Raw genomic sequence first — 15,489 nt, 5'->3', positions numbered from 1 at the left:
TGGCGATTTTTTTGTGCTACAGTACCCATGGGTACCATTCCTACCAGATGTTTGTGGCGGCCGGTGCTACGAGGGAGAGAAGGGGCCGGCCGGAGGCCTTGCCCACGGCCGAGCAAGAGAGAAGGGATTTCCTTCTTAATTCTTGCTCGATTAGATTGATACATCTGCTCTCCTTATATAGAGAGGTTTACTTGACTCCTAAGCAAGGCTTACTTGACCCCTAAGCAAGCAACCCTTATCTCTAATTAATCCTAACACTAACGGGCTATCCAGCCAGCCCAGGTCCAATAGGCCTATGACATACTCTAATATCTTGTTTGGATGTAATTGGATTCGTATCAATCCACATGTATTGAGATGAATTGGAGTGTAACTTAAACTCTAAACTACGAAGCAATTTCCTAAACATATTTATGGATCGAGGTGAATCCGATAACATATCTTTCTCCTCCGAACTACGAAGCAATTTCCTTATGTACCAAAATACATCCCGTAGGACATCAGTCTCTTGTTGGTCCAGGATCAGCCGTGTAATCCTAAGCCGAAAACTGTAGGACGGCAATTCCTTTGTGGCACCACTTTGTTTTCTACGATCTTCTGTCGTTACTCCACGGTATATACAATCCAAAAGCAATGACTTGTAAGCACGCAGGCTGGTATAACAAGAGGACACCGTACCGCTCCGTTGCTAAAGGCTGTAAAGAGCTCGAGCAAGTCGCCGATCATGGCTGCTCACTGGATCCTACATTTGGCACTGCTCCTCTTATCCATGTCCTCTCAGCAGGTTCACGCCGCGAGGCAGCAGGACCGTCATACCATCAGCGTCCAGTCTCTGCTGTCTAGCTCGATATGTTCTTCGGCATCTGCTGTTCCAGGTTAACTTGTGTTTTAAAGTCTCGGCTGATCATTTTAAGAAAGATTAATTAATTTGATCCTCCAGTGTCTCGTCATGGAGCAGCTGGAAGCACCCTCCAAATCGTCCGCCGCGCGTGCCTGCAAACCGGCGACCACGAGACAGTGCCGGACCACCACTACACTACTGCCATCCTGCACCGAGACCGCCAACGAGTCCGGTCCATCCACCGGCGCATCACCAGGGCGGAGACCACAGCCACCACCATACCCGCCCGTCTCGGCCTCGCCTTCCAGAGTCTCGAGTACGTGGTCACCATCGGCATCGGAACCCCACCGCGCAACTTCACGGTCCTCTTCGACACCGGCAGCGACCTCACCTGGGTGCAGTGCCTGCCGTGCCCCGACTCCTCCTGCTATCACCAGGAAGAGCCCTTGCTCGACCCGAGCAAGTCTTCCACCTACGTCAACATCTCGTGCAGCGCGCCGGAGTGCCACATCGGTGGCGCCCAGCAAACCAGCTGCGGGAGGACCTCGTGCCAGTACAGCGTCAAGTATGCCGACAAATCCGAGACTAGGGGTAGCCTTGCCGAGGAGACTTTTACTCTGTCGCCGCTAGCGCCGCCTGCCACTGGAGTCGTGTTTGGGTGCAGCCATGAGCATATTTCTGGCTCCAACGACACGGACATGGGTGTCGCCGGTCTGCTTGGTCTAGGCCGGGGCGACTCGTCCATCCTCTCGCAGACACGCCAGGGCAACAGCGGCAGCCGCAGCGTGTTCTCCTACTGCCTCCCTCCACGCGGGAGCTCCACGGGATACCTCACCATCGGCGCCGCCGCTCCTCAGCAGTCGAAGCTGTCCTTCACGCCTCTGATAACCACTATCTCTCAGCTGAGCTCTGCGTACGTGGTGAGCCTCGCCGGCATCTCCGTCAACGGCGCGGCCGTGCCTATACCGGCGTCGGCTTTCTCCCTGGGGGCGATCATCGACTCCGGCACGGTGGCCACGCACATGCCGGCCGCCGCGTACTACCCGCTGCGCGACGAGTTCAGGCGCCACATGGGCGGTTACAAGATGCTGCCGGAGGGGTCCGTGGAATTGCTGGACACGTGCTACGACGTGACGGGGCAGGACGTCGTGACGGCGCCGCGGGTGGCGCTCGAGTTTGGTGGCGGCGCGAGGATCGACGTGGACGCGTCTGGGATTCTATTTGTGTTCCCGGTAGCAGATGACTCAGGGCCATCCCTGACGCTCGCGTGCTTGGCCTTCGTGCCCACGAATTCGCCGGGTCTCGTCATCGTCGGTAACATGCAGCAGAGGGCGTACAACGTCGTGTTCGATGTGGATGGAGGGAGGATTGGCTTCGGACCAAACGGATGCAGTTGAGTCATTGATTCACACACATAACTGACATGCTTGATCAAGGCAGGAGGATATATAACTGCACGAAATACATACGAAATTTATGTATGTTTATTTATTCAAACGGTTTGAACTGTTGCAGCTCCTACATTTTTTTTTTTGCGAGTGTTTGCAGCTCCTACATACTAGCATATCACATTATCGCAGTCATGCGACTGTTCAATAAATTAAGTCTTTAAACTGGTAAATAATGTTGGATGTTTTGAAAATAAAGATAGTGTCTTTGGGGATTTGCTTTTTTTGAATGTGAATAGAAAAAAGAAAAATTGTGGGAGAAGTAAAGCTAGCTTGATTATATTATTATAACAATGAAGTACACGTAATGCGTCTAAGCACACGCAACCGTGAAGACACTGCGCTGTCATTCCATATTCAAGGCCGTCCCATTCAAATTGAACCATATCATATACCATTAATTCGTGTTCCATTTGGTTCAAATTTAACCACACCATGCATTCGTCTTTTCATTTGGTTCAAGCTAGCAACCAAACACAACCTAAGACACGGCTCTATGAGCCCATGTTGGTGATGCAAAGTTTTGCAGAAAGCCTCAGTAAACAGCACAAGACAATGAGCTTGTTGTCTCACGAGGATGACACCATGATGTGTGCTTCGAGGTGTACACACCAACTGAACCCACGTTGTACCGGCAAGGGATTCAGCTGCAGCGCACGCGAGTAAGCATGAAGCGCGCCAAAATCTATCCCGGCACCATATATGTGCCTCGTGCGCTCTCAAGCCGCGCGCGAGCTCTCTGTGCCTCTGCTCTGCACACCCGAGCTCTGGGCGAGCACCTGTGGCGGCGATGGATCGGAAGAAGGGGGCGGTCTTGGGTACGCAGCCATGCAGATGGGAAGCCCTCCTCCTAGCACGGCTACAGGCCGTGATCCAAGGAGACCATCATGATGGGTGGAGCCCTCGCCTCCGCATCAGCGGCCGAACGCGTCACCGGCGGGTGGCCGGCTTTCAGGGCAGATTTGCGGCGGAGGTTGCAAGATAGGGATAACATGCTCCTCAATCATGAGGACAGGGATGATATGCTCTTCAACCTTCCACGGGCGTGACGGCGTTCTATGCCTTCACGTCATCCTTCCAGTGTGCCTCTTCCTCCACTATTTCTTTCACCATTGTCTCCTGCATGGATATGCCCGCGAGTAAAGATGGCAACGGGGAATTCTCCATCGGGGAATGCCTCTCCATCCCCGTCTCCACGGGGAGAAAAAATCCCCGTCCCCGTCCCCGCCAAAGCTAACGGGGACACTTTCTCCCCCCATTCCCCTCCCCGTGTGTCTAAAATTCCCCGTCGGGATCCCCATCCCTGCATAAGCATTAGTTTATCGCCATTCAGGATCCGTCAATTCATCACCATTTACATAAGGTCATCAATACAACATTAGAGTACAGCACGGATCACAATCTAGAAATTGCTAAATCGCAAGAAGCAGCACATTAATGAGCATGAACGGCTCAATCTATTGTGTGGTCATAGAAGATCTTGAGAAGTGACGTGAAGGAAAAATCTATGGCTCTGGTGACAAGTAAGTCTTGATCTGAAGCTCCAGTGCCTACCTGCTTAAAGAAACCACCGCTGGACTAGGAGACCCATGCTGCACGCATTGCTGCCTGTAGGGTACCGCGCGCTGTTGCCGTTGTTAGGGAGCCACACATGATGTTCCTCTGCTGCCGATGGGGAGCCAAATGCGGATGCGCCGCCGCTGTTGGAGGGTCGCGCGGGTGCTCCCATGGGGTCACCTTGTGGACTGCAGTAGCGCGCGGGGTGTGGTGTAGGCGGCATGCGGCTAAGCAATGTGGCGGCGGCGGGCAAGACAAGGAGAGGAGAGGATGAGGACTGGGGGCAGTTAAGTTTTCTGCTGCTTATATATGTATGTTCGACTTGGGCTTTGATAGGCCGAGTAAACAGACTTTATAGGCTTTGAGAAACGGGGACGCGGGAAACAAGGACGGGGACAGTCTACCAGAACCGGCCCTGTTAGACCCGATGGGGGAAGATTTTTCCCCGTTTAATCTCCCGTGGGGATGATTTTATTCCCAACACCGTCCCCGGCAATTTCCTGTAGGGAATCGGGAATCGGGTCCCGTTGCCATTTTTACCCAAAAGCTATGGAATCGGTGTCCTGGTAAGCATTTTCAAATTTTGGAGCAACTTTGTTCCTTTGATTGGACAGCCTCGCTCGAGCACTTGGAGAATCGTCTCGCCCTCGTCGGCGGCCTTCTTCCTCAACACCTTGGCCGGCCTAGCCCTTGGTCCTCTTCTTTCTCGTTCTCATCACACGTGCGTGTAGTGCTCGTCTCACTTGGGACGACTCCATTCATGAAATTTCTAGGGGTGAGTTTCGAACCCTCATCTAGGGGGTATATTGTCTAGTAGGATGGATATATCTATGACTGTCTTCAAACCAAACACCATGCAAAGGTGGAACATCCATCATCCCATCCCTATAACAAAACACTACCTAACACTAAATACTAGATCTATCGGAGGTGGACTGCATATGGTGAATATACTAGAAATAGTGGCGAACTAATATTCCCTCAATTCCAAATTATAAGACATTTTGGCTTTCCTAGACATATTACTTTTACTATATATCTAGATAATAGTGTATATCTAAATGCATAGAAAAACTATAAATTTATAAATGCCAAAACGTATTATAATTTGGAATGGAGGGAGTATAATTTAAAGACACTTTTGCCGAGTTAAAGGTCGTGCCAATCTAGAAACCAATGGCTAAATTGTTTTTTTGCTTGGATTCACGTATATTCGAATATTCCGACCACAAATCTATATCTATCTATCATCATCTGGCACTATAAAAGTGTGAGTTCTTTGAGGGGTCTCTTCCTCTATAATAACCGTTCGATCTAGATTTTATGCTATATGAGCCCTCCATCGTCCGTGATCTTACATGTAAGATGTAAGACTCCTAGCGCGATAAGTTAAGGATGACGGAGATCGGGTAAAAAATTGTTTCCGAATCCAACTGAAACCAACCAAAAATCGGGTGCAAGACAGACGTGGAAAAAAAAACTAAAGCAGCCAACTATAAAAGAGCTTGTTTTTTTTGAGCGGCTCTCTGTCTATAATAACCGTTTGATTTAGACATCATGCTATATGATTTCTCCGTCGTCCGTGATCTTACATGTAAGATGTAAGACTCCTAACGCGATACGTTAATGATCATGGAGATCGGGTTAAAAACTGTTTCAGAATCCAACCGAAAATCGGATGCAGACGTGGAAAAAAAACTAACGCAGACGTTACAGACAAAACCGGATGGAACACCAAACGGTAAAGAAAAGATTCGGATTGGTTCATGAGTCCTGGTCCGTCACGTATGCCATACGTGTCCTTAAAAGATTTTAAAGCTGATATTTGCCTTGCCGGTTGCCAGCTTTCTTCGTTTTCCTGTCTTCTGTGCTCTTTGCTTAGCCGGAGTTTTTTTTTTTTACGGTAATCCTTGGATTATTGTGCTGGCTTTTATTGTATTTTGTTTCAACTCTACTTCTTCTTAATAAATTAGTGTCCGAAGGAGTAAATTAAATAAAAATTTCTAATTAATTTGTATTACTAAATAATTTGTAAATTATTATTTCTATTACTAATTAATGTATTGATTTTAATTAGGAGTAAATTATTATTCTTATGACATGAATTAGCCGATGGCCTAACTAATCAAATCACAAACTACAACTTTAAGCATTTTGTCATCCAATCTAACCAAAACAAATGTTCATCTAAGTTGCCCACACATACTAATGCGAATCTCTAAGCTATCCGCGTATACAGTGCAACTTTCGATCAGGCCTGAATTAGCCGATGGCCTAACTAATCAAATCATAAACTACAACTTTGAGCATTTTGTCATCCAATCTAACCAAACAAATGTTCATCTAAGTTGCCCGCACATACCAATGTGAATCTCTAAGCTATCCGCATATACCAGTGCAACTTTCAATCAAGCCTGATATATAGGTTGTATTTTAATTCAAACAGAATTCAAAAGACATTGTCATATTAATACCAATATTAACTTATATTATGGATCATCATAAAATAAAGCATAGCTTTTTAATTTCTATAGAAAGATAAAAATCAGAAAATAAATAAATATGTAACATTGCCATCCTTATTTTTATTGACACATCTGTTTTTTGTGATTGCTGCAACCACCCACAATATCAAAAGTAGCATATATACAAATTAAACTGTCGCGGCCGCTGCAGTTGTGCAACAAGATGAAACGAATAGGTCAACGTTTGATAACTTTTTTCTCCCGTTGCAACGCACGGACATGTTTGCTAGTACTATAAAAGAGCGAACAAATTGAAAAATTTTCATCATGCTAATGCCTCTTATCCATCCCTTATTGTGTCCATAAGATGTGTTTTGAGCAAACGGTCGAACTGAAAAAACTTCCTTCTCCCTAATGGCTTCTATGATTCTATCTGCCCCTTTATTACGTCTTTAGGATGTATTTTGTAATTACAATCTAACTCCAAACATCCCGACAAATGGATCAGGCACGGCCAAGTCGAAAACTCGTCCGGACAAGCAGCCAAGCATGGTTTTTTTCACCGGCGATTTCCTTTACCCGCTTCGGCCGCTGTTGCTGTCGCTGGATGACCTGTTCCGGACGCTGGCCACACCTCTCGGGCTCGGGTCTGCACGCCTACACGTTGGTGAAGCTCAAGGCCGCCAGGCGGGGACGCAGGGCATCTCCATCAGCCACTTCATCGACAGATTGGGCCGGTTCGGCCCCGTGTACAGAGGACTTCTCCGCCTCGAGGAGCTCGCCCCGCGCGTCACCGTCATTCCGTCAAGTACCTTGATGCCTAGTAGCTGTAAAATACTAAAATATTAACATGAAGCCTAAGGAGTAAGGAAGTTCTACATTATTCTTTTTTATATATTTTTAGATAATGGATAAAACAAATATCCGGTCTCTACATCCAAGGATGTACACAGCCCACGATGATCCCAAAGTTCAGCCGCTGTGAAGCTTAGTTGATTTATTAATTAATATGACAATGATAACCTGCCCTGCAAGGTCTATATGTCTAGATCTTGTGTATTTACTGCTTGTGCATGTAAATTTTATGAACGGCCAATTTTGATTTGGCCAAAGTATTCTTCGATGCAAAAAAAAAAAACAGAAGAAACGGCTGTTGTTTAAAGTTGGTTTTATTCTGGGTAGTAAATATAGAAGCGTCAATCAAGTATAATATAGTAGTCTCAGTTACTTAGTCGATTAGCCAATCAGAAACTTAGATGGTCCTCGGAGATATATGTTTTGTTTCCATGAGCAATGTGCAAGGATCCAAAATTAAGCTGAGGCCTACCGGGATCTAGGTGAAACCAGTATATCTGATGTTAAGTTTTTGAGTTGTATATGTAATGATGAATAGGTGCATCATATAATAGATTAGTCTGATAAAGAACACTAGGCATTTTGTTTTCAAAATAAATTTGGTGGATTAAGGGATGGTAGTTGCTACTACACCCCACCTGAACATGCAGCTCATCCTCGAACAAAAATGGTGGATTAAGGGATGGTAGTTACGACTTTTTAACATTGGTTAATTTAATTTGCTTTTGATTGCATACAAACTCCCTCAAACAAAAATATAATATTTTAAGAAAACGATCATGATGTATAATTAGCAAAATAATTTAGAAATCACATCTTACTTAAGCATCAACAATCTTAAAGCTTTTTTAATGATACTATTATATTGCTCGTGCTAACACCATGGTGGGTTTTCAGGGATGCACAGGTGTCAAGAACACGTCTAAACTACAGGGATGCAACTATTTCAGCCCTGAACATAATCTCCCAACTAGCCTAGATCATATTATCATAAACCTATGTGTGACGTACTTATGGCTACCGGTAACCTGAACAAGAGAAATTAACCGACCCCCTTAACCGGGGAGCGCTCACTAAAAAAGAATCAAGCGAACAATTTTCAGACATATCTGTTTTGAAAAAAAATCCCACCTCTTTCCTTTATGGCAGCCACTCAACCAAACCATCCGCCCAACTGCGTGTGTAGCACCTATACCGCGCCTCCCCCTCCTGTGCGCTTTTTCAAGAAGTGATGACCTCATCAGGAAAAAGAGAAACGTTTATTTCAAAATGCTTTAACTTTTGAACGGTGTATCTGTTTTTTATTCCGTCTGCACTGGTATGTTCAACGTTACGAGACAAACAAAACTAGACCCTACTTGCATATGTTTACAAGATTTTTTTTTCTAGTACTAATTTATGTATATTAACTTATAACGTGTAACTTATACTATAAAACTTATACCATATAACTTATAACATATAACTTATCCTAAAGCTGGAAACACAAAAGTTATGAGATAAAACTTATATACAAAAGTTATAAAAACAAAGGAATGATTAACTTATAACTTGTACAAAAACTTGGAAACACAAAATGAACAAATTAACTTATGACTCATGTTAAAACATGGAAACACAAAAGCTATGTAACACAAATTATATAAAAAAGTTATCAAACACAACTTGTATAAATAAGTTATACTATACAACTTGTGTACATAAGTTATATAGTATAACTTTGTGTGCAGAAGTTGTAAGTTATATGTTATAAGTTAATACATATAAATTGCTACTAGAAAAAATTGTTCAAAACATATTCAAGTGGTGTCTAGTTTTGTTCGCCTCGTCGCATAAAACACACAGGGCAAACCGAATTTAAAACGGATACACCGTTCAGAAGTTATAGCAATTTAAAATAAATATTTTGTTTTTTCACCTATGTCAGCGCTGACATCACAGCATGGCAAAGGAACCAATCAGGCTGCCAATCCCCTACAACCACATCTCGTGACGTCACTATTATCTTGTCCAGTGCGTCCGTCCATGCCGCACAGGGAGTAGAGCCGCACCAATTGGGACGCTGTCGACTGTTCGCAAGATTCCCTGTGAACATTCACCGGATTGGATTTGGGGAAACCAACCACGTGATCTCATATGCACATTTTGTAAAAGCAATCTAAACATAGTATAGGCCATCAATCTGTGCAAAGATTTGCCGTGGCCTAGTTAGGTGCTTTTTTAAGAGTTTCCAGTAGTTTTTTCGGCCTTCGAAAAGTCGAGCTAGCTAGGAGTGGTCGTAAACATTTATCTGTTTTTTCTCTTTTTTGCATCTAACAAAAATTGCTCTTTTGCTATTCTTTTCGAAAAAATAAGGGATTTGCCAAATTTCAGTCGTCTGAATTTTAGTTTTCTTTCGTGCGATGGTTATTGCATATTTTTTATATTAAAATTATAGTTTTAATCAGGGGCGGATTCACATGGGGCTAGTGGGGCTTTAGCCCCCCTTTGGGCCAAATATTGTACTATCAGGTCTTAACAAACGATTTTTTTATTTTTAACACTTTTTGTAAACTAATTTTAAATCTAACACTGCTTGTTTTTTTTCAAAAATAACACTTTTGGCCACGCCCATTACCATGGCGCGACGAAACGACTGTGCCGCGCCATGTATGGTGGCACGGCAGGAGGATGACGTGACGACGACCAGGGCTGCTGACCAATGACGTGGCAGGGTCTGCCACGCCACCGATCTTGGCGTGGCAGTGATGCGCCACGGCGCATGGCGTGACAGGACCAGATAAATATCGCGAGCAAGCCCGCACGCACGCCAGCCCGCCTGCCCGCACGGCGTGCAGCGCCCCGACGACCACTCGCCCACGCCGGCAGCGCCGGCACATGCCCGCCGCGCCTGCCCACTCCCGCCACGCAGCGCCCGTGTCGGCCGCGCCACGAACGCCGGTGCGTCACGGCCGCCGGCTGCCCGCTCATATCAAGGTTGCTCCCTCTCGATTTCATGTTATTATGATTGTTATTGATTTAAGATAGTTAGTGATTTAGGATAGTTAGGTTAGTGATTTAGGATAGTTTGGTTATTGATTTAGGATAGTTAGTGATTTAGGATAGTTAGGGTTAGTGATTTAGGATAGTTACGTTAGTGAATTTGTTTATTTAGGTAGGTAGTTTTTAGATTTGAGGTTGTGTGTTGTAGTATAGTTAAGGTTTGGTTAGGTAGTTAGGGTTTAGGTTACTGTTAGTTAGGATTTTGGATTTAGGGATTGATTAGGTATTTATTATTTAGTTTATAGTTAGTTATTTAGTTATGAATTTTGGGTATAGATACTAGTTTTCAAGTGTCGGTACTTAGTAGTGCGTGATACGTCGATTTGGATGACTTGATGAAGTTTCGTCAAATGCTTATTTCCTTAGTGAAGTTGTTTAATATGTCTGTTAATGTTACTTTGAATATATACATGTGCTTTCATAATGTGTTCGTATTGCATAACAAGTAGTTCAAATTTTGCAATGCTACATAATGTTAATTTAAATATTGTTAATTTGAATACTCTAACCCTTTGTTTATCAATTTGTAATATGATGACCCTCCCATGCAACACCCGTTGTATCCTATTTTTGAGGTGGAGTACGATGACCACCACTAAGCACACATCTTGAGTGACACCGACGCAGAGGTGGTCTTGCCTCCTTTGAGGCCCTGCACGCACACTAGGGCGCACTAGTGGGACGAGCTTTACGCGTCGTATATACGGCGTGCCAGCTTCCTCGAGCTTGTCCATATTGTCAACTACGGTTTCACTACACCATAACCTACTTTTCCCTATACTTATGTGTTGGTAAAACTAGGCTTTTGATAACACATAAAGTGTCGGCAATGATATATTTTTTAGGGTCACCTTAACTGTCGCCAATAATAGTGTAAGGCTACACGTTATGTGTCGGCGTTTGTCCTTCCAACCTAAAAAGTGTCGGCGAAAGTTTTTAGACAAACAAACTGTCGTCGTAGCCTAAGCAAACCACTGTCAAAGTGTCGTCGAAGGCTATGCACCGAAGCAAATAAGATGATAGTGTTGGGCATTCATCTCTCCTGCTCATGCGACTCGGGGAAAAAAACCCGCAGCCAGCAGAGACTGACGCCGCCGGCCACCAGCAGATCCCGACTCAGTGCGCCACCAAGAGGGCTCCTCCGCCGGGCACCGCAGGAGGGCTCCGCTGCCTCTACGGGCTAGGCGCCGTCAGTAGCCACTACCGCCGTCTCCCAATCCCACCGTAGCCGAATTCCCTGGCTGGAGTCCCGCAGCCTCCATCCCCAGGCCCTCGTCGCCGAATCCAATGACGCCGCCACCCCAGTCCCTAGCCCCCCAACGCCCTAGCCCGTCGCCTCCCAAGCCTGTCGTCCCCAAGCCCGCCGCCTCCCAAGCCCGCCATCCCGAAGCCCACCGTCGCCCTAGCCCACCACCGGCCAGCAAAAAGCGGTGCCGCCGCCGCATCCCCATTCCCCCTCCGCATCTCGTTCCTCTCATCCCTATTCTCCTGCGTGCTAGGTTTTGGCGTAGCGTACTTTCTTGTATTTTTTTCTTGGTTGCAGAAAGGAGTAGACGAAGGTGAGAAAGGCTGAAAGATTCAAGGTTTGGGTTACTTCTCTTGCCAAACTTTCATTCCGTCTAGATCCGCTCTCTTCCCCTCTTTGGAGAAGGAACATATTCAGCTCAATTTCGACGTGATGTTTACTGCTTTAGTTGATTTTGTAGAGGAACCAACAGGATTCAAGATCTTGTACACAAGAGAATCCATCAGTTTGCATGTAAGTTTTCTAATGTTGGATCGGCAACTTATTTCTAGTATATAAAGGAAAAGTTCACACTGATGGGAATTCATAGTCTTTTTACTTTGGTCCTTTATGCAAAAAAACATGTTGTGACTGTTTTATATAAAAAGACAGACAAGGGAATCAATTGAGCTTTAAGCTGCAACTGGAATTATAAGTTAGTCTTGGAATTATAAGTTATCTAACAATCCTGCAGTAACAAACTTTTTCGCAGCATGCAAGAAAAGAAGCAATGCATGCTGGAAAGCAATAGATCTTGCAGCTAAGATCTCAGAAGGACACTGAAATTAGCAAACCTCAATAGCCTCCGCTCTTGTATCTCAGGCTAGTGAAAACAGCATAGGCACATCAGGAAACTAATTTGAACTTTTGAAGCCCTTGAGAGGTTATATGTCAATGGTAACCATGATCTTTTCATTGTCACAGAGAGAAATTTCCAAATAGGTACATGAAAGTACAAATGCCTGACATGTTATGAACTCCTAGACTTTAGAAAAATGATAGCAGCTGAACCCTCGGCGAAATTAGTGCAGCAAGAATAAAACCACTGCTACTGCATCACTTTTGTGCTCTGAATGTTCTCTCTGCAATTATTCAAATTATTCAAATTGTATTTATATCCATATCTGCATCACTTTTGTGCTCTGAATGTTCTCTCTACAACTAAACTAGCGTAGTTAACTTTGATCTTGAAGTGGTTACGACGGTATTAATTGATCTGAGTTTTATTGAGGAATGTTTTTTTCTCACGATGTCATTAGGTGACCTCCAGTGATCTTTTGCGCTTTTAGATGACACCCCTTAACTATGTGGTTACTTGGTTGGATTATTGTCTAAAAATTATCTGTGTCTGTTAAATCATTTACCATGATGATTACAATGAAATGCCAGCCTTGACAGTGTATAAGTAATTTTATTTGTTGATTCAGTGTCTATTTTTCAATTTTCTCAAAGGTGACCAACTAAGCTTCTCGAAATTGTTAAGGGGATATGTGGTGAGAATTATCATATTTGTAACCATGTTTTAGAATAGGCACTTTCATCTTAATTACGTATATAATCATATATATGTATTTGTATTGCAACACGTTTGTACTATGTTTGAGGCAACACCAGAATTGTAGATCAGATGTGCAAATTTTGGTAAATTGAATTGGTGTCATCATCTTCTTTTGAAGTATTAGCTTAAAATTGTTGTTTATTGATGTTGCTTCATCGTGTCCTGCAATGCTATGTGAGGACTTTGTTCAGAGATTTATTATGTTTGTCAATTCTCTAGAAGGTATATGTGAGGACTTTGTTCAGAGATTTATTATGTTTGTCGATTCTCTTGAAGGTATGAGCTTGGGCGCCAGCCGACCAACACCAAGTTGTCAAGCAACAAGACAGTGAGGAGGGTTCGTGTTCGTGGAGGTAATGTGAAGTGGAGGGCTCTTCGCCTGGATACTGGTAACTACTCATGGTGAAGTGAAGCTATTACCCGCAAGACCTGTATCCTCGACGTGGTCTACAATGCATCAAACAATGAGCTTGTGAGGACTCAAACCCTTGTGAAGAGTGCCATTGTGCAAGTTGATGCTGCCCCATTCAAGCAGTGGTACCTCACTCACTATGGAGTTGACATCGGTAGGAAGAAAAAGGCTCCTGCTGCAAAGAAGGAATCTGCTGAGGTATTATTTCTTGCAACACAGCGTCTCACTATTTACTATTAAATGTTTTTAATAAGGGATTGGCTTCATAGTTCACACATCATGTTTTGTAGCTAGCAAATATCAGCTCTTTCTATTCTCTCTTTTAAAGACAACCGACTCACCTCATTCTTGTATGTTTATATTGTCTACTCCTATGCCTTGCAGATTCTTAGAGAACTCTTCTTTTCTTATCCATGTTTCACATTTGAATTGCATGTTTTTGCACTATGAGTTTTAGATTTCTGTATGGAAAATGTTAAATTTGATTGTTTTTATTAATATATTTTGCTTGAAGTATTTCCATAAAGCAGAGATCTATAGTTAATTAGTTTTCTATCTTTAGTGTCTGTTATGTTTCCTCTGGTGGATCACTTATTGTTTGAGATTCATTCATCTAGGGACAAGAGGGTGAGGCAGCAGCTAAGGCTGGATAACGAGCCAGCTCGGCTCGTTTGGGCTCGGCTCGTTTTGGCTCGTTAAGATAACGAGCTAGCTCGGCTCGGCTCGTTATCCTAACGAGCCAGAAAGCCAGCTCGGCTCGGCTCGTTAAAAGCTCGAGCTGGCTCGTTAAGCTCGCGAGCCAGGTATAAAAATACACAAAATATAATATTTGCATTTATTTAAAGTTTGAGAATAATAATAATACAAAAGAAATGAATCTAACAACCTTAAATCAAATAAAAAAATTAATATGCGCTAATATATATACAAGTATAATAAAATATTATAGTATTCATGCATCTAACTACCTTAAATGATACTTTTTTTTCTGGAAGCTTGGCTCGTTTAGCTCGCGAGCAGCTCGCGAGCTGGCTCGAGTTGGCTCGTTATAGCTAACGAGCTAAAATCTTGGCTCGGCTCGGCTCGTTATCTTAACGAGCCGAGCCGAGCCGAGTCGAGCTAGCCACGAGCCGAGCGAGCTAACGAGCTTCGAGTTTTTCGTCCAGCCTTAGCAGCAGCTGAGGAAACAAAGAAGAGCAACCTTGTCAAGAGGAAGCTTGAGGAGCGTCAGAAGGGACGTGAGCTTGACGCTCACATTGAAGAGCAATTTGGCAATGGAAGCTTGTTGGCATGCATTTCTTCCCGCCCTAGATAGTGTGGCCGAGCTGATGGGTACGAAATAATAGACTTCCACCAGACTTTCTTTGTTTTTGTTAGAGCAGCTTATCTGTTTGTGTACCATTTAACTTTTGTAGCTTAAAGCTTAATGTTTGTTTATACTCTTTATGTTACAATCACTGTGAGTCTAGACATTTTAGATATGTTGGCAGCTGTCACAAATTTATCCTTCTAGGCTTCAAGTAGAATGGAAGTTGTCCCCTTATTTTCACTTATATCTTATATTGCAGGCAGCTCCTTACAATACACTTTTCTTTTTTGTATAACAGGTACATCTTTGAGGGTAAAGAGCTTGAGTTCTACATGAAGAAGCTTCAGCGCAAGAAGGGCAAGGGCGCTGCAGCTTAGAGCATTCTCATTGATGGTCCTCCGTGGAAATGTGTGGCCTATTAAATATTACTCTGACTTTTTTTGTTAGTCATCTCAAGTTCAGAACGTCTATGTCATATTTTGCAGACCTGATGAGAACACTGTTTTTCAAAAATGAATCAACTCTATCTAGCTCCTAATAATTGAGATTTTCCTTCTATATGAATAACAGTGGATTTGTCAAATTATTCAAATTGTATTTATATCTATATATGCAGTATAGTTTTGTCGATAGTTTAGTTGTTGGACAGGGCATGATTCACAAAATACCTTGAAAATGGTTTCGCCAACACACAAACTATCGGGAAAGGTTTAAACT

At 43.7% G+C, this 15,489-nt stretch overlaps 1 protein-coding gene and 1 pseudogene across 1 annotated transcript; both read left to right on the top strand.

Annotated features, from left to right (window-relative positions):
* Positions 1 to 724: 724 nt before the first annotated feature.
* Positions 725 to 2,347, top strand: LOC136527224 (aspartyl protease family protein At5g10770-like). The gene is made up of 2 exons (XM_066519865.1): positions 725 to 875; positions 956 to 2,347. Exons 1-2 carry the CDS (start codon positions 725 to 727, stop codon positions 2,236 to 2,238), a joined length of 1,434 nt encoding a protein of 477 aa, XP_066375962.1. The 3' UTR covers positions 2,239 to 2,347.
* A 4,513-nt stretch (positions 2,348 to 6,860) lies between these two features.
* LOC136526044 (small ribosomal subunit protein eS8-like) lies at positions 6,861 to 15,149 on the top strand (annotated as a pseudogene).
* Positions 15,150 to 15,489: the final 340 nt, after the last annotated feature.

Source organism: Miscanthus floridulus, chromosome 19 (genome assembly GCF_019320115.1).
Source record: "Miscanthus floridulus cultivar M001 chromosome 19, ASM1932011v1, whole genome shotgun sequence".
Lineage (NCBI taxonomy): Eukaryota > Viridiplantae > Streptophyta > Magnoliopsida > Poales > Poaceae > Miscanthus > Miscanthus floridulus.
The sequence above is the reverse complement of the archived record's forward strand: the minus strand, read 5'-3'. Positions and strand labels throughout refer to the sequence as shown.